This window comes from Drosophila innubila (genome assembly GCF_004354385.1).
Source record: "Drosophila innubila isolate TH190305 chromosome 2R unlocalized genomic scaffold, UK_Dinn_1.0 1_C_2R, whole genome shotgun sequence".
Lineage (NCBI taxonomy): Eukaryota > Metazoa > Arthropoda > Insecta > Diptera > Drosophilidae > Drosophila > Drosophila innubila.
This window is the reverse complement of record NW_022995374.1, coordinates 12,279,382-12,305,292: the sequence shown is the minus strand read 5'-3', so window position 1 is coordinate 12,305,292 and position 25,911 is coordinate 12,279,382. Positions and strand designations below refer to the sequence as shown.

Here is a 25,911-nt window from a genome sequence, read left to right as displayed (position 1 = left end):
TTCGACATACGACAAGTAAATTTCTTTGTATTTAATCTTAAATAGCGACGCTATCTTTACCAATGCATAATCACCCTGTGTTTTATTGTTAATGCTTGAGTTTAGTACGCCGGTGAAAACATTTCGTTTGTTAGCAAATAATTCGATGGTCACTTAAAATGGCACACAGCGAGAATATACCGGTTAATACATTCCGGAATTACTTAAATATATTAAATGATCCGGCAGCGAATGAGGAGATCAAGTTGAAGGCCACTCAGGAGCTGAGTGAGCACTTTGAAATGATCATGCAGTCTTCTTCGTATCCTTCTTTTTTGGAAAATGCGCTGAAGATATTCATGCGAATATTACAAGAGGGCGAGCCCCAATTCATACAGGAGAACACAGTTCAACATGTAAGTATATTTTCATGTGCTGTGCTACAAACCAAGTGAGGATGGTAACGCACATGTATATGTATATAAGTATGTGTGTATATGCTAAGAATGTATACATTAAACATTTATAAGTTGAGATTCGAGATGCCCAAATGTTGTATGGCTTTGGTTTATGTTCAACTTGATGCCACAAATGTTTTTAATAATGTGGTTCCAGAACTGCTTGATTGTTGTTTGTTTATTACCATAAACCAGCAACAGGACCTTTCTAAATTATAAAGCCTGGGAACTTTTCTGGCAACAAGTCATTGGTTTATCATGTTATCCCTATCCATGTCACCGAATTCCGATCAAAGTACTGTCCAATAAAGGCTTGACTTGCATGGTTACTATCTATTTATTGTAGTTGTGGAAAATGACACCACCTGATGAAATTCATTTATATAAACATTTATAAACACTTTTTAATATATAATTTTTTTTTAATTTATAGATTCGCAAATTAATTTTGGAGATGATTCACCGATTGCCCATCACGGAAAACTTAAGGCAACATGTTAAATCAATTATTACCATGATGCTCAAATTATTAAAAACAGATAATGAAGAAAATGTGCTTATAAGTCTTCGAATAATAATTGAGCTGCATAAGCATTTTCGTCCGTCTTTTAATCCTGAAGTAAGTATAGTTCAAATTAAATAGCAGTCAATTGTTCTTCAGTTTTTCTGTCTTATTTTTAGATCCAGCAGTTTCTGGGGTTTGTTAAAGAGATCTATACAAATCTTCCAAATCATCTTACATCAATTTTTGAAACAACAAATGATATTTGGATAACTGATTTAAAGGATTTGGATTTGGAAATGCTTTTACCTGAAACATATTCAGTAAGAACTATACACATAGAAAAGCCACTTGAGCATAATTCACAGCAAATGATTGTAAGTAGAATAAATTGTATTTCTATCAGAAATTTAAATTTCGTTCTTTTTTCAATAATTTTAGTATAATCTTCTACCACGTGGCATTTTGTCCCTGAAAGTACTCCAAGAGTTGCCCATTATCGTTGTACTGATGTACCAGATATATAAAAATGCCGTCCATCAAGAGGTTGCCGAATTTATACCTTTGATACTGACCACGATCAATTTGCAGCCAACTGTGGTTCAAAGGTAAGTTCATGATCGGTTATTGTCTTGATTTCTCAATCAACTATATTATATTAATAACATTTTTGTTTTAGAAACTCTGCGCAAAAGGAAATCTTTGTGGATTTTATGGGTGCTCAAATTAAAACGCTTTCATTTTTGGCATATATTGTCCGAATTTATCAGGTAAGTTCGATCTTCACTAAACTGTAAGCTAATAAACAAAATGTTATGCATTCTTTCAGGAAGTAGTAATATCTAATTCGTTGTCTGTGACCAATGGAATGCTGAATCTAATGGAACATTGTCCTAAAGAGGCTGCTCACCTACGAAAGGAACTCTTAATTGCAGCGCGGCATATTTTTGCCACAGATTTACGCCAAAGTGAGATTAAATTTACATTTTATAAATGATTTAAGTTTTTCGTTACATTTTCTTTGCAATTTTAGAATTTATTCCATCAATTGATAAGCTGTTTGATGAGGATTTACTCATTGGAAAAGGCGTTACTTTGGACTCTATTCGCCCATTAGCGTATTCAACGCTTGCCGATCTTGCTCACCATGTCCGTCAAAGCTTAAGCTTGGATGTCCTGATAAAAGCTGTAAATTTGTTTGCAAAAAATGTACACGATGAGACACTTGCCGTTGGAATACAAACTATGTCGTGTAAGCTTTTATTGAATCTCGTCGATTGCTTACGGCATCACAGTGAAATTGAGCCGCAACGATCGAGGAACATTCTGGGAACACTATTGAAAGTCTTTGTGAAAAAGTTTGAAACTATCGCACAAATACAGCTTCCTTTAATTATACAAAAATGGTAGGCACAGTTTTACTTATTTATAAGTGAATATTTATAAATATCAGTTATTAAACTTGATTCCATTTCAGCAAAGGACAATCTCAATCCGGCGCGCCAGGGAACACAATTGGTTCATTTCCTGTACCTGTTGTAAATGTACCAGAAGTCAAAGATGTATGTTTTTTTTAATACATATTTTTAGAGTTTTATTTAACAACTTTATATTTTAGGACCATCTGGGAGGTGATCAATCTAAAACTTCGCAAACTGGATCACAATTAGTTTGTTCAGTGAATGTAGCAGAGTTTCGAAGTTTAGTTAAAACTCTTGTTGGAGGCGTTAAAACTATTACTTGGGGATTCTTTAACTCAAAGGTTAGTCAATTGTTTGTATATAATAATATTCATAAGATGTTTAATTTTTTTTAATTTAATACTCAGGGATCTGATTCCACACAGATGCAGGAAAAACTTTTTAATCCCGAAATATTATGCACATATATTGATTTAGTGCATTTCGCAATGGAAGCTTTAGATATATATACCATCAATGTCAATCCGAATCAACAACGAACATCTGGATTAATTTCACGCAGCAAAGAGGAAAAGGAAGTTTTGGAACACTTCAGTGGCATTGTGAGTATTTCAAAGTAGTGTAACAAATGTATATAAATAAACGTATTTCTTTTTTATTTACAGTTTCTTATGATGCATTCTCAGAACTTCCAAGAAATTTTTGCTACTACTATTGATTTCTTAGTTGAAAGAATCTACAAAAATCAATCGCTTCAAGTTATAGCAAATTCATTTTTGGCAAATCCCACCACATCGCCACTTTTTGCTACGGTCTTGGTTGAATATTTGTTGGAGAAAATGGAAGAAATGGGTTCAAACGTGGAGCGATCCAATCTTTACCTTCGACTGTTCAAGCTTGTCTTCGGAAGCGTTAGTTTATTTCCTGTTGAAAATGAACAGATGTTGCGACCACATCTTCACAAAATAGTTATACGCTCTATGGAGTTGGCATTGATATCGGACGAGCCTTACAATTATTTTTTGCTTCTACGAGCTCTGTTTAGATCAATTGGAGGGGGCAGTCATGATCTTCTGTATCAAGAGTTTTTGCCGCTATTGCCTAATCTTCTCGAAGGATTAAATCGATTACAAAGCGGATTTCATAAACAACACATGCGTGATCTTTTTGTGGAACTTTGCTTGACCGTGCCCGTTCGACTCTCATCTTTGTTGCCTTATCTGCCTATGCTAATGGACCCGCTAGTATCTGCTCTTAACGGTTCGCCAACTTTAATAAGTCAGGTAATTATTAATAATAGCACACATTCCAACTATCATTTATTTTAATAAGAAACCAGCCAAATTTGAAAATAATTGTTAATTATATCAAACAGAATTCTTGATATTTTTGATTAATTAAGTTAAGTTAATTTTCTGTCCCTAATTTCAACACTTTTTTCTTGCAGGGTTTAAGAACATTGGAACTTTGTGTGGACAATTTGCAACCAGACTTCTTGTATGATCATATACAACCTGTTAGAGCGTCTTTAATGCAAGCTCTGTGGAAAACGCTTCGAAATCAGGATAACGCAGCGCTTGTTGCATTTCGTGTTCTTGGTAAATTTGGAGGTGGTAACCGGAAAATGATGGTGGAACCGCAAACATTACATTATGATCAGAACGAAAAGCCAAAAATTTCGATAGTAACTTATTTCCAAGAATATGAGAAGCCGATCGAGTTTCCTGTCGATTATGCAATTGAATCTGCATTTAAGGCATTAAGTTCAAACACGACGGATCAGTTTTACAGACGCCAAAGTTGGGAAGTAATCCGTTGCTTTCTAGCTGCGTTCATTAGTTTAGATGATGAAAAACATACCTTGCTTAAGTTATTTACTCATAACGACTTTGTCGAAAGCAACATAATGAATTGGCCCATATTCCACAATAAAATTGACATAACGAGTGTTCGTGGAACTCATCAGACAGCTCTAATTGGCATGCTAGTTGCATCAGCCACTAAAGATCTGAGAGATTCAGTGTGTCCTGTTATGGCTGCGGTCGTACGACACTACACGATGGTGGCAATTGCACAACAGGCTGGGCCATTCCCACAGAAAAGTTATACACCAAATGGAATTGATCCGATGGTATTAATTGATGCATTGGCAGCATGCATGGGCCATGAGGAAAAAGAATTGTGTAAGCCGGGAATTGCTTGCATGGGAATCATATTGGACACGGCAACAAACATAATGGGTAATAAGGATAGAGCTTGCAAACTGCCATTAATGCAATATTTGGCTGAGAAAATGACAGCTTTGTGTTACGATCGTCCATGGTATGCAAAAGTTGGCGGTTGCCAGGCGATTCAGTTCTTATGCAAGCACATGTCCTTGCGTGCTCTATACCAGCATCTTTTCAACTTTTTAAAAGCCTTTATGTTTGTCTTAATGGACCTAGAAGGAGATGTTTCAAATGGGGCCTTAGACATAACAAAGAGTTATATGAAAACTATGTTGGAGATATGTTTGTCCCCCATCAGTGTGAATTCTCGTAATGATGAGCTCGAGGATTTACAAGCCAAAGCCACATATGAAGTAATTCATGAGCTTGTACGTCATATAACAAGCCCTAACTCGATTGTAAGAGAAGAATCGATGGTATTATTAAAACACATAGGATCAATCCAAAAGAAGACTGTTTCCGAAGTTATGGATCCCCACAAAGATGTTCTGGCTGATATCATACCACCCAAAAAGCATTTACTAAGACATCAGCCTGCCAACGCACAAATTGGATTGATGGATGGTAATACGTTCTGTACAACTTTGGAACCAAGGCTCTTTACAATTGGTAAGTAAACTCTTTGAATTTCTCATTTTTTTTACTTTTAAACTTTCATTACATTTTTTTTTTACAGATTTAACAAATACCTACCACAAACTCTTTTTCCATGAGTTGCTCACGTTAAGCGAGGCTGAGGATGCTACGTTGGCCAAACTGGATTGTTATAAGAATGTGTCGAATCTTATACCACTACGTATAAGTGCTTTACGCGCTTTAGCCGCTTGTCATTATATTAATGATATTGGCTATAAAGAAAAGATTATAAACATTATTTTTAAAGTCATGGAGAGTGATAAGCCGGAATTGCAGGAAACATCTTATCTCTGTATGAAGACATTTATTACTGGTATAACGCTTGAGAGAGAGAAGGTAACTTTAAATAGCATCCATTCAAGATTTATTGTAAAGCTTCAAGTTGTATTTATTATTTCATTTACTTCATCTATTACAGATTCAAGCTGCAATGCGACCTTTGCTGTTAAAACTCGGCGATCACAGGAACTTGTCTATTCCGGCAATAAAACGATTGTCTTACTTTACGCAGCTTTTCCCGCAAATGTTTAATGAGAAACTGAGTGAGCAAATATTGACGCATTGTGCAAAAATAATAGAAATATTTGTCGGTCAATATAAGTGCACAAACGAAAACATGAATTTCTTTTCAACATCAAAAGGAGGAGATTATGAACAGAAAATTGTGACACTTATTGAAATGTTTTACCACATCACAGCATCATCGAAATATATTGAAAAGTTATGCCAACTTGTCCTGCAAACGGAAAAGAATCTAATGATTGAGGCATCCAGTCCATATCGCGAGGCATTACATATGTTCCTTCAACGCTTTCCAGTTGAGACTGTTGATCTCTTTATGATCGATTCAATTATGACCGATTCTCAATGGAATCGTTTCTTTATCTTTATACTAAAGCACAAAGATGGTCAAGCGTTTCGATCTGTTATCAAAAATTCCAAATACACAATATTATTGGATTATTTAAACTGGACTCCAGATATTGTTAATAAAAACAAATATGATGTGCAACATCAAGCGGTTCTTATCATCTATACTCTTATGGAACTGGACGATCAATGGATACCAACCAGACCGGATATTGTTGATGCTTTAAGAAACTTGTGGCGCAATAATTTGTATTCAACATGTGTGGAAAATGTAGCTTGTGATTTGTGGCATTTAGTGGGAAAAATACTTTTGTTGTATTTTTCAAATAACACAAATGATATTGATCTACTTTTCCAGCTCCTAAGAGCATTGTGTTTACATTTTATTCCTGATGTATATTTTCTGCGCGATTTCTTGCAAAATACAGTAGCGCAGAGCTTTACTGTTAATTGGAAGAGAAATGCGTTTTTCTATTTTGTGGAAAATTTCAACAATAATACGTTTTCCGAAGATTTGAAAGCGAAAATAATCACATCAGTTTTAATCCCATGTTTCACTGTAAGCTTCGACAAAGGTGAAGGCAACAAGTTAATTGGAGCACCGCCGACACCTTACCAAGAAGACGAGAAAAATATTGTATCAGTCTTCATCAATAAGGTCTTCGATCCGGATAAACAATATGATGATGCAGTAAGAATCGCATTACTACAACTGGCTTGTCTGCTCGTTGAGCGTGCTTCTCAGCATATCCACGATGGGGATGCAAACAATAAAAGACAGGGCAATAAACTGCGACGATTGATGACATTCGCATGGCCTTGTCTGCTCAGCAAGAATTGTGTAGATCCCACTGCGCGATACCATGGCCATTTACTGCTTGCCCACATAATTGCCAGACTGGCAATTCATAAGAAAATCGTCCTGCAAGTTTTCCATTCCCTGCTAAAGGGACACGCCCTCGAGGCAAGGCCCATTGTGAAACAGGCTCTGGACGTGCTGACACCGGCAATGCCACTTCGCATGGAGGACGGAAATACAATGTTAACCCACTGGACGAAGAAGATCATTGTTGAGGAAGGTCATGCCATACAACAGCTCTTCCACATACTTCAACTGATTATTCGACACTATAAGGTACTGTATAAAATAAAATTAAAAATTGACTTTTTTAAATAAAACTCATTCCATTTGTAGGTTTATTTCCCTGTCCGACATCAATTGGTGCAACATCTTATCAATTATATGCAACGTTTGGGATTCCCTCCGAGTGCATCGATTGAGCATAAGAAACTGGCTGTTGATTTGGCTGAAGTTATCATCAAATGGGAATTACATCGAATCAAGGAGGATGAGAGAGATGTGAAGATTGAGGAATCTGAAGAGGATCTAAGGGACATTCAACAGGTCAAACGCCCTGGCAGCGAAACGACAGAATATCGAAAGAAATCAGCCGAGAGCTCAAATCCATCTACAACACAAGGCAATTATACTTTAAATTCAAAATTAATTATAAAAAAATATAACTTTTTTAAATGTTTATAGCTGGCGGAACTTTTTCAAGAACTGATGACGTTCTGAGATCGATAGACAAGTCTTATTGCGATACTGTGCTCAATTTTCTTGTACGCCTAGCATGTCAAGTGAATGATCTACAGTCTGGTATCATTTCGCCTGGAGAGAATTTGTCAAGAAGGTATTTTATAATGCACATTATATGTCTGTATGCAATGTCTGTCTGTTTCTATGCAAAATCACTCAGTTTTGAATATACTTAGTTGAAACTAGACTGAAAATTAGCGCTCTACAAGAATATCAAATCTTCAGACTGCTGAAGATATCCCTTCCTTATGTTTTTTTTTTTTAAATCTTATTTGATCTTTTTTTTTAATTTTAGATGTATCATGCTTTTAAAATTGGCCATGCGTCCAGAGATTTGGCCGCAACCATTCGATATAAAACTAAATTGGCTTGATAAAGTGCTGACGACAATTGAGACTCCCCATCATAATTTGAACAACATATGCACTGCCATTGATTTTCTCACATTCTTGACCACAATACTAAGTTCAGAGCAATTGGTTGCTATTGTGCGACCAGTTCAACGTGGATTATCTCTATGCATAATACATCAGAATACTCGCATCGTTCGTTTAATGCACATCTTTTTGACGCGACTTATGGCGATTTTTCCACCCGATGCACAGCATAAACATAACGATCTTGATGTTTTATATAGTGCGATTAGCAAAATGATAACAGATAATTTGACATTCTATGAAAAAAGTCCGCAACCAAATGCATCATCACTATTTGGAACCTTGATGATTTTAAAGGCGTGCACAACAAATAATCCAAGCTATATAGATCGGATATTGGTGCAGTTCATAAGGGTTTTAAATCGCCTTACAAAGGACCACATTAATATCAATACGACTGGCACGGTGAACACAACACAACCAGCAGATTCGAATTCGCTAGCTCTAGAACTGTTGGTATTATCATTGGAATTGATTAAGAATCGGATTGTTATAATGAGTGTTGAAATACGAAAACTATTCATTGGTACCATTTTAGTCAGCCTAATAGAAAAGAGCTCGGAAGTTAAGATAATCAAGTGTATTATTAAAATGCTTGACGATTGGGTGAAGAGTAAGGAAACTAATGTAACAGCACACGTTCCATCCATACGAGAGAAGTCCGCGCTGCTGGTTAAATTGATGCAGTACGTTGAAAAGAAGTTCGCCGATGAGGTTGAACTAAACGTTCAATTTCTGGAAATAATCAACTATATATATCGCGATGAAGTGCTGAAACAAACGGAGCTAACAAGCAAATTGGAAGGCGCCTTTCTCAATGGACTTCGCTTTCAGAATCCCCATATTCGAGCCAAGTTCTTTGAAATACTGGACTCATCAATGCGACGAAGGCTTCATGATCGACTCTTGTATATAATATGCTCACAAGCGTGGGATACAATTGGATCTCATTATTGGATAAAGCAATGCATTGAACTACTTATTCTGACAGCCAATACGATGACGCAAATTCAATGCTCCAATGAGGCATTTAAAGTTCCTAGCATAACTTCTGTGATTCCAACAAACGCAACTGATTCTCAGGAGAATACATTCGTCTCATTTCTATCATCGCAATCCGAGTCATTTGAGAATGTTCAAAGTGTTAACGACAAGGACGATGTGTTTGATATTGATTTGAAGCTTGAATTTACCTCCGTTCGCAAGGAGGATTGCCAGCAGATACTTCCCACTAGACGGGACACTTTGGTTGAGCTCATTTACAAGCAAGCGGAGTTCCTGGAAGCCAATCGAAATATACGGACCGATCAGATGCTTGTTGCCACTTCACAGCTTTGCCACATGGATACCCAATTGGCCGAAAGCGTTTGGTTATCCTTCTTTCCGAGCATATGGAACATATTCACCGATGATCAGCGGGTGAATATATCAAAGGAGTTAATACCCTTCCTTGCATCAGGTACAAATGTTAATCAGAAAGATTGCAGTCCGAGTACGCTGAACACGTTTGCGGAGAGTTTAACCAAGTGTTCTCCTTCGATATACATTCCGCCGAATCTGTTAACATATCTGGGCAAATCCCATAATCTTTGGCATAGAGCCATATTGGTGTTGGAAGATCTGGCATTGGCCCAGTCAACGCGTAGTGATGCAAATATGGCGGATGCGAATAGTCAGCCCGAATTTGACGGTCAACATTTGAATAACATCTATGATTCGCTCTCTAAAATGTATTCGGCTATGCACGAGGAAGATCTTTGGGCAGGACTTTGGCTGAAATTTGCACACTATCCAGAAACAAATATTGCAATTTCATATGAGCAAATGGGATTCTTTGAAGAAGCTCAGGGAGCATATGATCTTGCCATGTCCAAATTTAAACAGGATCTGAACAGTGGATTAATCCAGATTGACATTAATAGCGAATTATTGTTGTGGGAGAAACATTGGATGCGCTGTGCAAAGGAGCTCAATCAGTGGGACATTATGTTGGACTATGCGCAAACAAATAGAGAAAAGAATATGTTCCTTATTCTCGAGAGCTCTTGGAGAGTACCTGATTGGAATCTTATGAAGACAGCACTGTCCAAAACGGAACAGTGTTACTCAAAACACTATGGATTTAAATTGAATCTGTACAAGGGATATTTGTCCATTTTGTATCAGGAGGACAGACAAGCGGCGAGTGTCGAGCGATATGTTGAGATTGCTTCCAGCTTATGTATAAGAGAGTGGCGTCGCTTACCCAGAATTGTGTCACACATCCATTTACCGTACCTTCAAGCCTCGCAACAAATCATGGAATTGCATGAAGCGAGTCAGATTCATCAAGGATTATCCCCATCGAGAAATTCTTCTCTGCACGACATGAAGGCCATTGTGAAAACTTGGCGCAATAGATTGCCCGTCATTTCGGATGATCTATCACATTGGAGCGATATCTTCACCTGGAGACAACACCACTATCAAATAATAACACAACACTTGGAGCAACAATCGGATCAAGGAAGCACAATGTTGGGAGTACACGCTTCAGCGCAAGCAATCATTTCTTTTGGTAAAATTGCCAGAAAACATAATCTTACTGGAGTGTGCCAGGAAACATTATCCAGAATATACACTATACCATCGGTTCCCATTGTGGATTGTTTTCAGGTAATATAATTATATATTTACTTGTTGCAATGTCCTGAACTGACTAAAGGCATGAAATTTATCAAAAATTATCCCTTCATTTTTCGCAGAAAATACGGCAACAGGTGAAGTGTTACTTGCAAATGCCGTCGACATCGGGAAGAAATGAAATCAACGAGGCTCTCGAAGTAATTGAATCAACCAATTTAAAGTATTTCACTGGAGAAATGAATGCTGAGTTCTATGCGCTGAAGGGTCTCTTGTTGGCCCAAATTGGACGAACGGATGAAGCTGGCAAATCGTTTAGTGCCGCTGTTCAGCTCCACGATGGACTCACTAAAGCGTGGGCCATGTGGGGAGACTATATGGAGAAAATCTACTTAAAAGAAAAGCAAATTTCCTATGGCGTTAATGCATTGATTTGTTATTTGCACGCCTGTCGCAATCAAAACGAAAGTAAAACGAGAAAATACATAGCTAAGGTCTTGTGGTTCTTATCGTACGACTCGGGTGACACTTTAATAAGCACCTTTGAGAAATATGTGTCAGGGATTCCTCCGTCTTACTGGCTACCATGGATACCCCAACTGTTGTGTTGTCTTGAGCAATTCGAGGGTGATGTTATATTAAATTTACTAAGCCAGGTAAGCAAAATTAATTACATGTACTCACCAATATCAAATGGAATATTATGCTCGTTTTAGATTGGACGACTGTATCCTCAGGCGGTATATTTCCCAATTCGAACTCTGTACCTGACATTGAAGATAGAGCAACGTGAGAAGCATAAATCAGCTGAACAGGCATTTGCTGGTAAATTTGTATCTTCTGTAAGTATCAATGTTCTAACTTACTTTATAAAGAAACCCTGACTTGCTTTTATTCCTTAATTTAACCAACAATCTGTTTTGACAATTTTCTTATAGAATTTGGAGAACTCTGCATCGATTTGTGGCAGAAATCCAGTGACAGTTGCGTCTGTTAATCCAATTAAGGCAACTCCTCCCATGTGGAGGTGCTCAAAGGTAATGCAACTGCAGCGTGAAGTTCATCCAACCATTTTAAGCTCACTCGAGGGAATTGTGGACCAAATGGTTTGGTTTAGAGAGAGCTGGACAGAGGAAGTTCTCCGGCAGCTACGTCAAGGATTGATTAAATGTTATGCCATAGCATTTGAGAATAGAAACACGGTTGTCAACGCAACCATAACACCGCACACGCTACACTTTGTGAAAAAACTGGGATCTACTTTTGGTATTGGCATTGAAAACGTACCGGGATCTGTTGCATCCAACATAACTCACTCGGCTGCTTCGGAGTCGCTAGCAAAGCGAGCACAAGTCACATTCCAGGATCCTGTCTTCCAAAAGATGAAAGAACAATTTACAAATGATTTTGATTTCACCAAGCCTGGTGCTATGAAATTACATAATCTGATATCAAAGTTAAAAACGTGGATAAAAGTCTTGGAAGCAAAAGTTAAGAAACTGCCTACTTCCTTCTTGATAGAGGACAAATGCCGGTTCTTGTCAAACTTTAGTCAAAAGACAGCTGAAGTTGAACTACCAGGCGAGTTGCTGATTCCCTCATCATCTCATTATTATGTGCGGATCGCTCGGTTTATGCCACGAGTGGAAATCGTTCAGAAAAATAATACCGCTGCCCGCAGATTGTACATAAGAGGAACCAATGGAAAGATTTACCCTTATCTGGTAGTTCTTGACTCTGGACTGGGTGATGCGCGGCGCGAAGAACGTGTGCTGCAACTTAAGCGCATGCTTAACTATTATTTAGAAAAACAAAAGGAGACCAGTCGTCGATTCCTAAATATAACTGTGCCAAGAGTCGTTCCAATTTCCCCACAAATGCGACTAGCTGAAGATAATCCCAATAGTGTATCATTGTTGAAAATATTCAAAAAATGTTGCCTCAATAATAAAATGGACTACGATATGCCAATTGTTAAGTATTATGAACGACTGTCGGAAGTTCAGGCACAGGGAACACAGATTTCACATACCATCTTAAGAGAGATATTCTCTGAAGTACAATGGACTATGGTCTCCAAGACACTTTTGAGGCAATGGGCTCTTAACACATTTGCTGCAGCTACGGACTTTTGGCAGTTCAGAAAAATGGTAAGATGAATGTCGATCTTAAACTCTCTTAACATCCAAAATATTTAACAATTTGAAATCCGTTTTCTTTTCAGTTGACACTTCAATTGGCGTTGGCATATCTTTGTGAGCATGCACTTAATTTGACTCGTCTTAATCCAGATATGATGTACCTGCATCAGGACTCGGGACTGATGAACATTTCATACTTTAAGTTTGATATAAACGATGACAAACAACAGTTCAATCAACACAGACCAGTGCCATTTAGATTGACCCCAAACATTGGTGAATTCATAACAAATATTGGCATTTCCGGGCCCTTATCGGCTGCAATTGTGGCGACAGCTCGTTGTTTCATTCAACCCAACTACAAACTTAGCTCTATTTTGCAAACAATCCTTCGAGATGAAATTATCACATTACAAAAGAAAGGATTTAGGCAAAGCAAGGTGCTGGAAGCATCTGATGAGCCCTCCGTTGATAACAACACAATGGAGCATACTGTTAGAGTTGTGAATTCAGCTGTGGATATTATTTTACTGCGATTAAATAAAATCTCCTATTTCGATAACATTGAAAAGAAAAAGGTATCCGCGCTCATTCAATCTGCAACGAATATTGAAAACCTTTGCCGCATGGATCCAGCGTGGCATCCTTGGCTTTAAATTTAGATATCTGTATAATTAGAATAATAATTATAATTGTAATAAAGACATGACTTTTAATATAATATACAGAAAATAGTTTTATTACCTACATCAACTTCCACCCGCCATATGCAAAATTGCTTGAAATACGTTTTCTGTAGGTCAACGGATGTTGTCGAGAGAACCCGACATTTGAAACACCAGCGTCTAGTGATAAACTAATAATATAAATATAAAAAGAAGAAAAATCAGGGAATCAAACCGAAGCAAATATACATATATATCGGTTCCGGTTTCGGTAAAATTTTTGTCCAATTTAGCATGATTTTTTACACAACAAATAATCAAATTTAATCAGAATCAAATTTAAAGTGTGCTTTTATACTAATTACGATATTAGATGCTGATTAAAAGTAAAAACTTGTGATTACATTTTTTTCATTTTCCAAGATTCAGAGGTCTTTAGCATCAAAAACCAGATCAGGAGGCAAACATAAATTTTTTTTAACGAAAATAGAGTAATAAAATTTAAATGCTGAATGAATTAAGAGACCAATCAATTATCAAAATGACATTCCGCTGGAAAATCGGTCAAGTTTTGGCAAAGCTATGTTTGTTAGCTAAGTCTGTAGTTGATCACACCTAGGAACTTTAGTCAAAATTAAGTCAAAAATTTTCTTATTTTATATAATGTCAACATAAACATACAGAATATTAATTTTTATTAACATACCTCTTCAGTATATAAAGTATATATATGTATATGATATACTATTATACTGTTACATAAGCTTGCGCAAATGAATGTGACCCTTTCTATATAATTTGCACTAAGTGCAGGGTATAAAAACATTTATTTCCATAGTTACGAGAGCTTAGCAACGGCTTTTATAATATTTTGCGGCCCATGGCAACTGTGATTGCCCGTAAATTTGATTAACATATTAAAAATGTGGCTTTATTTGAAAGCCCTTAAGGATGTACACACAAGTTCATTTTTATAATGTGGTCAAAGAATTTGTTTTTTGTTTTATTCAGCTACTTTAATTTAAACTCTTTGTACATAATTGTAAGCGGCGTGGATGCACCATTAATACATATACCTGGAAATGGATTTATATCTGGAAAGTATTTAAAAATGTACCGAACCCAAAATATTAAGGCTTATTTGGGAATTCGGTATGCGCATGCTGCAAGATTTTCGCCTCCTGATGTCGAATTGCCACCATGGAAAGGAATTTTTAACGCAACTTCCTTTGCACCTAGCTGTTGGCAACCAAAACGCACATCAGAAAGTCCACATTTGGATAAAGTTTTAGAAACTATTTCGGGCGCAATGTTGACCGAAACTGGAGAAAGAAAATATGAGGAGAACTGCTTAAATTTGAATATATTTGTACCTGACGGTAAGTAATAATAGAATCAAAATATAATGTATAAGCAGAAAAGTTTATAATTAATTTTCAAATTATAACTGAACAAAAATTGCACATACAAGATCTAAATTTTAATGATAATTTAGTTTATACGATATCTTAATTCGATGTAATTAAATCACAATATCAGAGCTAAAAACTTAAATAAAGAAAGTATTTCAAATTGTGTTTTACTAACTTAAAAACTTGATACATTTCTAAAATGAAGTAGATTGCAACTAAAACAATAGAATTAACTATATTGGGATAAAAACAAACCTAACAGATACAAGATCAATTTTTTAGTTCATTAAACATGAAACAGTGCAAATGTACTTATGATTAAAACTTATTAATATATTCACATTTAGGAGCACCTGAAGTTGATGGATACGCGGTGATAGTGTGGATACACTCCGGAAATTTCTCAACGGGAAGCCCATACGACATTGAGCCATTTCAACTGGTTTTTAAGCAAAAAGTAATTGTTGTAACGTTTGCATATCGGCTTAATATTTTTGGATTCTTCTCAACCGATGACGGAGAGGCCCAGGGCAATTACGGATTAATGGACCAGTCGGCAGCCCTTTATTGGGTCAAAAAGAATATCAACTACTTTGGAGGTGACGAGAATCGTATAACATTGATGGGTCATGATGCAGGAGCAATCAGTACAGCATTACACATGACATCCGGGGAATGGTCAAAGGGAGCTTTTCATAAAGCCATAATAATGTCTGGAAACCCATTAAGTTATGTTCGAATGCCACATGAATTCAATAATGATTTGGATAAAATATCTAACATTTTTGGATGCGCCCGTAGGCCAACATCGATGCTTATCCAATGCCTTAAACGAGTTGATGCAAAGATTATTACGGAAAATTTACCGTTAGTTGATTGGGGTCCTATTGTGGATTTCGGATTGAGTAATACATCGTATCCTTTTATTGAAAACCAACCGGAAATACTCTTTAAAAGTGGCGCCTATAACAATGTTCCAGTTATTATTGGAATTACAGACATGGAGGAAGTACTTACAATATTTAAGGATTATATATCTTCAGAGTTGACTCCCGAGGATCTGGATAACTTTTTCAATGATATAGCACTAACTGATATTCAGAAAACAACGGGTAGCAATGAATGGTGCATGAATTTTCCGTTAATTTCTGATGCAATTTCCTTTATGTATTCCGGACAAAGCAATGACGAAAAATCCACAATAAATACAAATGTAATCAATGCTCATACTGAAAAATTCTATATAACACCCTTGCAAATGTTTGTAGATATATTAAGTAAACATAATAATATTTACACTTATATATTTAAGCAACGCTCAAAGTCTCTAATTGCTGATCTTCCAAATTGGGTTGGAGTTCCCAAATACTTTGATCAAATATTCGTTTGGGGCTTACCCTATATGAACAGAACCGTTAAGTGGAAGCCAACCGATAAGAAAATGGCTGATATTGTTATGACCTTATGGGCCAATTTTGCTAAAACATCGAATCCTACGAAATCGAACGTCTATGTTAAATGGAGTACAATTATGCCACCCAAATATTCAGTACTACTTATCGATGAAACCTTTAACACGGACTATCTTTCAAATAATCAGAGAGTTATGTTTTGGAATAATCTGTATCCGAAATTACTACAATTTGCTACCGAGTGTTGTAATTCCACAATTTCAGCTGCAAATTATCCAATCACACCCACATTTTTCGTATATATATCTATGCTATATATATGCATACAGATATAGATTCTTAATTCCATATGATTACATTTATAATACGTTTATACATTACACGAGAGTTTATTAAATATATTGATATTATCTACGATGCGAATTAAAAAATTGAATTGATTTTTGGGACAAGAAATGGGATGAATCGAGAATGAAGTAGAAGCAAGAATAAATCTTAAAAATTGTTACCAAAACTTAATTAATACAATTGAATTAAAAAAATTCTTTATTTACAAATGTGGATCATTCTTATAACGTGCAAATATTTCACTTTTAAAGACATCAAATTTTTTGCGATTTGCGTTATTTTGCTGTTCTCTCCAAGCGGGTCTCGCTTGCTTTCTTTGAAGTCCCCAGTGGCAGGTGAAAACGGGCGAAAGTACAAGAAACTTATATCCAGCCACGTACATTTCATACACCTGAAAAGAATAGAGATATTTAGAGTAAGGCAAGACTCAGTCAAAGACCTTACTTACTTGAGAGTTTCGTGTGAATCCATAGCCAGTAAACCTTTCATCGTGAACAGGAACAGTATCTATGGCTATGTAAAAGGGCTCATACAAAAACTCAAAGTTCGTTACGGTATGGCTTACACTGACGGCAGTTTCATTTCGTTTCGATAAAAGCCATCTGAAAGAAAATAAATTACTCATTACATTAGTAAGATTAAAAAATAAATTTAATTAATATATAATATATATTATATAATAATTCTACTCACTTGGTAAAGTTTGTAGCATATTGATTATAAATGAAGACCTTTTCGTGAAATGGTCTTGCTAGTCCCTTTTTAATGAGCACTAAGAGATTCTCCTTTGTACGTGGAAAGTTTGCACGAACATCAATTTCAAATGTAGGAATAACATAGGCACAATTTCCTTCGCAAAAGGCATTTTTGAAGAAATTGTTGAGTAGCACAACACTGTTAATACTGGGAATTATATCCACGTCGGTCAGGAACACATATTTCGTTTGACATCCTTTACGTGCAACATTTCGCATATGATTTTGTGGATATGTATTTTTTTGACGCCATTCCAAAGTTTTGACTGATCTTAATTTTAATAGAGCCTTTAATGTTCTTTCAGGATATTGACAATTGTATTTATTCTTAATATTGTGTGTTTCCATCAAGACTCTGGGCAAATTGTCAAATTCTCGGGGAATTATTATGTGAAATGTGGCATTTGCCTTAATATTTGGAAAGCAGAGTCGCATATATGTGACGAAATATCGTAAAACAACATACTCCTCGTTTCCTGCCGAGAATAACGCCACTGACAAAGGACCACGCCAGTTTTCAGCAACCTGGGGCAGAGAGTACAATCGTTCCACAGAACTCTGGGTTGCAAGGCAGATCAGACTACTTTTCGAGGATTCTGCATATTGATCTCCTACTACGGCAAAATCCTTTATTTTGTACAAATGCTGGTTATCCCAACGTCCATAACTCAAGTCAATATTTTCAAATGTCAATACTGTATCATTATTGTAATTATTATTCTTATTATTTTTCTTTGGTATATCGCTGTCAATGCTTAATTTTGGCGACGGCGACTTATTCACGTTATCTGAATAATTAGGACAATTTGAGACGGCTTCAGACTTTATTTTTTGTATAGTTTTTTCGAGTTTTAGGGTTGTGCCTGCATTACTATTGTTATTATTATAAGCATATGGTGGATACACTCTAATCAGCCAGAAAATGTTCACTGACAGCATTACAAGCAGGATCTTTATTGAGCTACATGGTGGCAAACGAACCTGCAATTAAGATAAAAGATATGTGTGTCAAAAAGTGAGATAAAAATAGGAATCAACGAATGCTCAAATAGAAAATACAAATACGCAAATACACTGCGCGCCACTTGAATAGACTTTGCGTACCAAACGAATAAAGACATCTTAATAATTTAAATAAAAGACTTGTTTATAATTTAAATCGATTGTATACATAAATCATTTCTAAGTAGCTAGGAAAAATTAATTTAGTAACTTAAATAAAATAAGGTATACGATTTTATTTTCGTTGGTGCACTTGGTTTGTGATGGATAACCACAAATACCCCGTTGTTTTTAGCTCTCTACATGGTCTTAAGTGGAAGAATTTTGTTTTCTAGCCTTGTAAACTAGTCTTAACAGTCATTCTCGAATTTTTAATTATTTATTTTGATTTTCCGTTAAAGCTAACGGTAATATTGCTAACAGAAAGAGATAACACCTTAATGCAAATAACAACAAAAGAATTACAAAATAATGTAAGAGATGAAAGATGTCAGGTATTTAATTAACAACTTTGTGTTTGCTGTTCAAGTGCCGCGCAGTGTACATTTTTTTGTTATACATACCATATTGTAAATTCTTACAAATCATACAAATGTATATTTGTTATTCAAATATACAAATACATACATTTTTGTTATACATTTTGATTGCGATTGCATGAATCAAATTATACCTTTATGCAAAGTTGCAAACAAAGTTCGATATGTTAATTATATGACTGAAACTACAATTTAAATTTTAATAGTATGTTTACCATTCTTAAACATTAATAAATATACTGCAATATCACAAACAGAACATAGCACAGATATGTATTTTGCTTATAAGTACTAGAGTTGGGTCGCTTCGTTCTGAATAAGTTCAATTGAACCGGTCATCAAAATGAACTAGTGAACTTGCTTAGTACTTCATGAACTATATCGTTTATTTTGTTCCTTATCAACATTTTATTTTTATTTTTTTTTATTATTTTATTACTAATATCAATGAAATGCAATATTGTTGGTCGAGTTTTGATTATTATTTTAAACAAGAAATCAAAAAAATATAGTCCAAAAACTTAAAATCTTTCGTTATTTATTCCTGTCAGAAGCCTAATATAAATTAAATGCTAAGCAAGGCTGATCTTTTTAGTAACGATTAAATAGCTGATTATAACAACATATTCATCGTTCATTGTTCATTAACAGCTGACCAACTGACTAGAAAGACCTATTCATATCAGTTACTATACGCGTTATTAGTGAGTCATACAGTTGATTAACTAAAATATTAGAATAAAAGTAAAAGTAACGTATGAATACCTTATATTTATACGCATGTGTGAACGGTATTTGCGAAGAAGTCGCGTTCAAAACAATATATATCATAATCTTCAGACATACATACATAAACCTATATAAATACGTATGGACATAGGTTTTTTAATTTAATTTTTTCAATAACAAAGCAACAATAAAAATTGAATCGCGGCAAATGTTAATGCTTTGAAAATCGTGTATTGTGTGCCTGTGCCATAAATCTAGCGACTTCGCAGAAAGTGATAAGAAATACTGGCATAGAGAAAACGTAAACATAACGCATATTGTACATAAATTAAAACGAAATGGCAGATTTGGAGGCTGTTCTAGCTGATGTCAGCTACTTGATGGCTATGGAAAAGTCCAAGTGTACACCAGCCGCAAGAGCCAGCAAGAAGTTAATACTACCAGATCCCAGGTACACATTTGAATCATATTTGCGTAGATATGTATGTATATGAAATGTTTTACTTGGATGTGGGTATGTACATGTCCATTTACATATATACATATGCGTATGCAGGCTCATGTGCATATTTGTTTGTAAGTTTGCGATTAAAGACCTTGTCCAGGATTAGAAAGAGACATTCAATTACGCTAGCATGAAAATATTTTCTAAAGATTTCAGGAAAAAGAACGTATGTATCTACACATAGATACAAAAGGCATATATACACTCACACACACGCATATGTACATGCATTGTGCCTTCTGTGGATTTGATACATGCATATGTATGTGTATCTGTGTATAAACATTTACCACCACCAATGCATTGCTGGAAGTTCTATGCTTTATTAGTTTGTGCAAAATGTATTTTTAGGAATTTTATACAATTGCTCTGCTTGAAGTTCTTAATCAGAAAGATTGAATGCCCTTACATTTTTTTTTATATTTGTTTACCACAATTGCAGACCACAAAATAATCAACAAAATACCTGAAAGTCATGATTTACTATAGGTGAAAATGCTTAATAATTATAAACAGCAAGTCAAAAATATAAGTAATTTGTAAAATTTTTTAATTTCTAATTTTTCCTAAGAGGAATTGACTTTTCAAAGATTTGGATAGTCAGTCAATCTGCAGAGAATTCAATCTTTTTAGCCATCTCAGACAATAAACAAATTTAGAACTCCCATTGAGATGAAATTCAATTGTATTAGGACTAAATCAAAACAAATTAAATTAAACGAATAAATAGAACAGCTTATGTATTTTAAAAAGGGACAGATTATACTAATTGTTTTTTCCTTCTTGTCTTCGTTGCGAATCAATATCTAGAATTCATTTTAAATACCATGTATATATGTATTTTCTTTTCAGTGTCAGAAGCGTTATGTATAAATATCTTGAGAAGGAAAATGAACTCAGCTTTCACAACATTTTTAATCAGATTATAGGTATTTAGTATGTTTTATTATTCTCATAATTGCACTGCTAACCAAGGTTTTTTCCCAAGGATATTTGTTGTTTAAGGATTTCTGTGAAAACGACTCTGAAGAACCCATACAACAGTTAAAGTTCTATGAACAGGTATTAATTTTAATATAATTTGATAAATATACATTCACTCATCTTAAACAATTTTCTGAATTTTTACTTTCAAAGATCAAAAACTTTGAGAAAACTGAATGCTACGAAGAACGAAAGAAGTTGGCAAGAGAAATATATGACAATTTTATAATGGAGGAAATGCTGTCTCACACATATGCAAGTATTTAGTTTGGAAAACTGAATCATCATTAAAAACTAATTTTTTTTAATAGGAATACTCGAAAGATGCTGTTGCTAATGTCCAAAAGTATTTATTAAAAAATGAAGTTCCTGTGAATTTATTTGAAGTAAGTTGCTTTTAATTAATATAAGACATAAAAACTAATTTTAAATAATGTCTTCATTAACTTAACAGCCGTATATGGAAGAAATCTTTGGTCAACTGAAAGGCAGACCATTTAAAAAGTTCTTGGAAAGGTAAATTTAGATTTTCACTAGAATCAATAGATAGTATAATTCTCTTTGCTACCATATTAATGCAGTGACAAATTTACGAGATTTTGCCAATGGAAAAACCTGGAGCTCAATATACAAGTAATTAAAAGTACTATTTTATTTTTATTGTTTCGCATATTGATTGAAGTTATTCGTAGTTATCAATGAACGACTTTAGCGTACATAGAATAATAGGCCGTGGAGGTTTTGGAGAGGTGTACGGTTGTCGAAAAGCTGACACAGGAAAAATGTACGCTATGAAATGCTTGGACAAGAAGCGTATCAAAATGAAACAGGGTGAAATGCTGGCATTAAATGAACGCAATATGTTGCAGGCAGTTAGCACAGGAGTAAGTTACTTAAGATATACGGATTGGTTTTGATTTATTAAAGTATCCTTATTTAGATTGATTGCCCCTTCATTGTGTGCATGACATATGCATTTCATACACCGGATAAACTGTGTTTCATATTAGATTTAATGAACGGAGGAGATTTACATTATCATCTCTCACAACATGGAGTTTTCAGCGAAGACGAAATGAAGTTTTATGCGGCTGAGGTAAGTTTTTTTTTAACACATTAAGGGTTAACAAACCTTTCAAGTTGAATTCTCGCCATAGGTCATTTTGGGTCTGGAACATATGCATAAACGCTGCATCGTCTATCGCGATCTAAAGCCCGCTAATATTTTGCTTGATGAAAATGGACACATTCGAATATCTGATTTAGGCTTAGCATGTGACTATTCAAGGAAGAAACCGCATGCTTCAGTGGGCACTCATGGATACATGTCACCAGAAGTATTATCAAAAGGAACATCTTATGATTCATGTGCCGACTGGTTTAGTTTTGGTTGCATGCTTTACAAACTACTCAAGGGGCATTCCCCATTTCGACAGCATAAAACCAAAGATAAACATGAGATTGACAGAATGACATTAACTATGGTATGCTACTCTTTAATCAAATTAATTAATACACTTTTTCTGTTGTACATATTTTTATATAATATTAATATTCATTACACATTCAACCATAATAAACATTATCATATGAATATTTTTTTGAAAATATTTCTTTAGTTCGCTCAAGTTTTGAAGAACCATTTCCATATTCTCAAAATTGATCAATTCGACGTTGCATGCGTAGAAACAATCTAAAACACCACAACTCATATGCTCAAGTAATCGCAATATTTTGCGGATTACTATTTATACAAATTTTGCATTGATGAAATGCATGATTCGATGCCTTCTGTTTAAGCTGTGACTTAGAATTCTATCGAGAGATTAGGCCTCCACTAAGTAGTGAACCAGCGCTCAAATTATGATGTTCTCAAGGTGTTTTTAAATCTATGAAATGGCTTTGGGTCGTGATGTGAGCATTTTTAGACCAATTTTTGAGACTTTCAACGTTCTATTTAGAATTGTGCAACCCATTGGGTGTTTAGCTGTCACATCCTGTTTGAAACCTGTTAAGCTTCTTTCGCATTATCTATATTAATTGAAAATAAATTGGTTAAAGCAATTAAAACAAAACCTTGTCATCGCCTGGAGAGACAGAAGTTCATACACATATACACATACCATAATTATATAAACATAACTACTAAAAGGTAAGTTTTTTCAGAATAACTACAATAAAATGTAAAAGATTTTAATATAGTTTTTTTTAGATAAAATTTTGAAAGTTTTGTATTTGTTTATTCAACAGAACGTTGAACTTCCGGATTCATTTTCCGTGGAGTTAAGAAACTTGTTGGATATGCTTCTGCAAAGAGATGTACCGAAGCGTCTTGGTTGTATGGGAAACGGGTATGTTTACAGAGAGCACTGAATAGGTATTTTTTTATTAATGGCACTTTACTCATTTTAGTGCGGACGAGGTCAAAATGCATAATTTCTTTTCTGGAATTGATTGGCATCAAGTGTACATTCAAAAATATACTCCACCATTAGTTCCACCTCGTGGCGAGGTGAATGCCGCCGATGCCTTCGATATTGGATCTTTTGATGAAGAAGATACCAAAGGCATTAAATTAAACGACAGTGATCAAGATCTCTACAAGCATTTTTCATTAACAATCTCTGAAAGGTAAGCTTTAAATATTTTTGTATTTTTACTATTGTAGTATATCAGTAAAAAAGAGAATGAGTCTCTCAATATTTCTTTTATATTTCAATTTTTTCTAAAGAATCTATGAAAGTATTGTCACAACACTTGGTATCTCTATCTCGTATAGTATCTGAAATGTTATAATAGAAGATGATGCTAACCAAAACTATATATACTGCATGGGGTCGGTTCCCCCGATCCGCTTTGGAATTTTTTTAATGCGTTAATCAGTTAAAACAATTATTATTTTTTTATTTTTAGGTGGCAACAGGAAGTGTCTGAAACAGTATTTGAAACAATCAACCTGGAAACTGATAAAATCGAGCAAAAGAAAAAATCGAAACAAAAACAACACTTTGATGCCGATGAAAAAGAATCGGATTGTATACTGCATGGATATATAAAGAAATTGGGCGGATCGTTTGCATCATTATGGCAAACTAAATATGCAAAGTTATATCCTAATCGGTATGGAATATTTCTTGTTTTTGGCTCGTATAAAGATATAATTCTTATTTTATTTATTTAAGCTTGGAACTTTATTCTGAGAGTGGTAATAACAAACCAGAACTTATATTTTTGGACCAAGTAGAAGATATTTCATCTGATTTTATCCAATACAAGAACGAGCAATGTATTCAAATTCGTGTCAATGATGGCAGTCGTGATGGGAGAATCATTTTAACGAATTCTGTAAGGATTATTGCATCCGATGATGATCGTTTTTTGTATTTCTAACACATTTTTTCATATTAAAGGATGAAATCGGCCTAAAGGAATGGGCATTGTCATTGAGGTCGGCACACAAAATGTCGCAAGATCTTTTAGGATCTATGGCCAAGAAAGCTGGAAAAATTTATGGAAGCGAGCGGGATGCAAACAAATCAATGTACATTCTGGGAGGGAATTGTTCAACAAAATCGTCGAATGGATCTAATTAAATATAACATAAAATGAAATTTATTATGTCATATAATAGGTTTCCCGCTCTGAAACTCTTCAAAACCAATTAGTTTCGATCAATGTGAAATGAATCCTAATAAAACACATCATGTAAAACACTCTGAAAATTTATGTACGTACACTGGCGAACCTGTATACATTGTGTAATGGTTATTTTGTGAAAAGCATACAGACATATATATGTACATCATTGTTTACTTTTACTGTTCTGATCTGATTTAACTAAACACTCAAAACAGTATCTGTTTAAAATTCCCGCGCATGCATTTCATCTGATTTCCGATCTTCTATTTAAACTCATTGGGAAGCATCGGTCTTATTGCATACCGCATTACAGAGAATCTAGAGTTCTCTTAAAACCCACTGCCGATATTGTGCTTCCGTAAATGTATTAGCATGATTGCTGGTCTTTTTAGTTGTAAACATAATACAGAAAAACATTAAATATTATGTAGCAGTGAATAATTAAGTATCAATTTAATAAAAAGTATAAAATATAAATATTAACTGATAACTTCTTTCGGTAAACATGGAAAAAAAAGTTACAATTTATTGAAAAAAATTCACTGCGAAATTATAAATTTTACTTCTTTAATTACATTCAATGTAGGAAATTTGAATTAGTAGCATATTATTTCTACTGGGGTTTGGTTAACATAAAATCGATCTATGAACACCATTTGGAAAATTGGAAATGCGCAAAACTGCTGTCGGACTGACAGGAATTGACTACCATGACAGAATATAACATATCAATTATCGAGCATTATTTATCGCTATGTGTTTGTCTCCTTGCTTCTTATTTGAAAGAAATTAAGTTATCAAATTACGATTTTGCCGGTTAAACTACATAACAACCCAACCTTCCATAGAAGCACCATTCAAAATATTACTTTGTTGAGTAGATAGTAAACGCGATAAATGTTTGAAATAATCGGTGTTCCAATTCCATATTCCAAAGTCGAATTAGATTGACGGCAACTTTGGAATGACAAGCAGATATTTTAATCGATTTCACGATAACTTTAAGCCAAGTGATATTTACATTAAT

The 25,911-nt window shown here is 34.8% G+C and overlaps 4 protein-coding genes across 5 annotated transcripts; 3 read left to right on the top strand and 1 right to left on the bottom strand.

Annotated features, from left to right (window-relative positions):
• The first annotated feature begins 76 nt into the window (after nucleotides 1-76).
• LOC117783639 (transcription-associated protein 1) lies at nucleotides 77-13,617 on the top strand. Its single transcript, XM_034621142.1, has 21 exons — nucleotides 77-395; nucleotides 871-1,056; nucleotides 1,119-1,316; nucleotides 1,381-1,547; nucleotides 1,619-1,709; nucleotides 1,769-1,907; nucleotides 1,973-2,345; nucleotides 2,417-2,501; nucleotides 2,558-2,701; nucleotides 2,768-2,962; nucleotides 3,026-3,643; nucleotides 3,808-5,197; nucleotides 5,265-5,560; nucleotides 5,643-7,229; nucleotides 7,290-7,575; nucleotides 7,638-7,788; nucleotides 7,990-10,786; nucleotides 10,876-11,409; nucleotides 11,470-11,595; nucleotides 11,692-12,903; nucleotides 12,978-13,617. Exons 1-21 carry the CDS (start codon nucleotides 159-161, stop codon nucleotides 13,548-13,550), a joined length of 11,385 nt encoding a protein of 3,794 aa, XP_034477033.1. The 5' UTR covers nucleotides 77-158; the 3' UTR covers nucleotides 13,551-13,617.
• A 918-nt stretch (nucleotides 13,618-14,535) lies between these two features.
• On the top strand, nucleotides 14,536-16,763 carry LOC117782946 (acetylcholinesterase). Its single transcript, XM_034620058.1, has 3 exons — nucleotides 14,536-14,540; nucleotides 14,607-14,938; nucleotides 15,319-16,763. The coding sequence occupies exons 1-3, from the start codon at nucleotides 14,536-14,538 to the stop codon at nucleotides 16,716-16,718; spliced, it is 1,737 nt and encodes a 578-aa protein (XP_034475949.1). The 3' UTR covers nucleotides 16,719-16,763.
• A 135-nt stretch (nucleotides 16,764-16,898) lies between these two features.
• On the bottom strand, nucleotides 16,899-19,321 carry LOC117785407 (beta-1,4-glucuronyltransferase 1). 2 transcript variants are annotated; one of them, XM_034623391.1, is made up of 4 exons: nucleotides 19,243-19,321; nucleotides 17,425-18,467; nucleotides 17,180-17,333; nucleotides 16,899-17,122 (listed from the first exon to the last, which is right to left on the bottom strand). In XM_034623391.1, exons 1-4 carry the CDS (start codon nucleotides 19,243-19,245, stop codon nucleotides 16,934-16,936), a joined length of 1,389 nt encoding a protein of 462 aa, XP_034479282.1. In that variant the 5' UTR covers nucleotides 19,246-19,321; the 3' UTR covers nucleotides 16,899-16,933. The 2 variants fall into 2 exon arrangements, with proteins under 2 accessions (XP_034479282.1, XP_034479283.1); XM_034623392.1 differs by lacking the exon at nucleotides 19,243-19,321 and adding an exon at nucleotides 19,052-19,131.
• A 773-nt stretch (nucleotides 19,322-20,094) lies between these two features.
• On the top strand, nucleotides 20,095-25,057 carry LOC117784546 (G protein-coupled receptor kinase 1). The gene is made up of 15 exons (XM_034622301.1): nucleotides 20,095-20,207; nucleotides 21,114-21,190; nucleotides 21,250-21,323; nucleotides 21,399-21,500; nucleotides 21,557-21,631; nucleotides 21,700-21,761; nucleotides 21,827-21,878; nucleotides 21,938-22,129; nucleotides 22,186-22,341; nucleotides 22,403-22,729; nucleotides 23,496-23,596; nucleotides 23,658-23,876; nucleotides 24,159-24,365; nucleotides 24,428-24,590; nucleotides 24,656-25,057. The coding sequence occupies exons 1-15, from the start codon at nucleotides 20,095-20,097 to the stop codon at nucleotides 24,836-24,838; spliced, it is 2,103 nt and encodes a 700-aa protein (XP_034478192.1). The 3' UTR covers nucleotides 24,839-25,057.
• The last annotated feature ends 854 nt before the right edge of the window (nucleotides 25,058-25,911 follow it).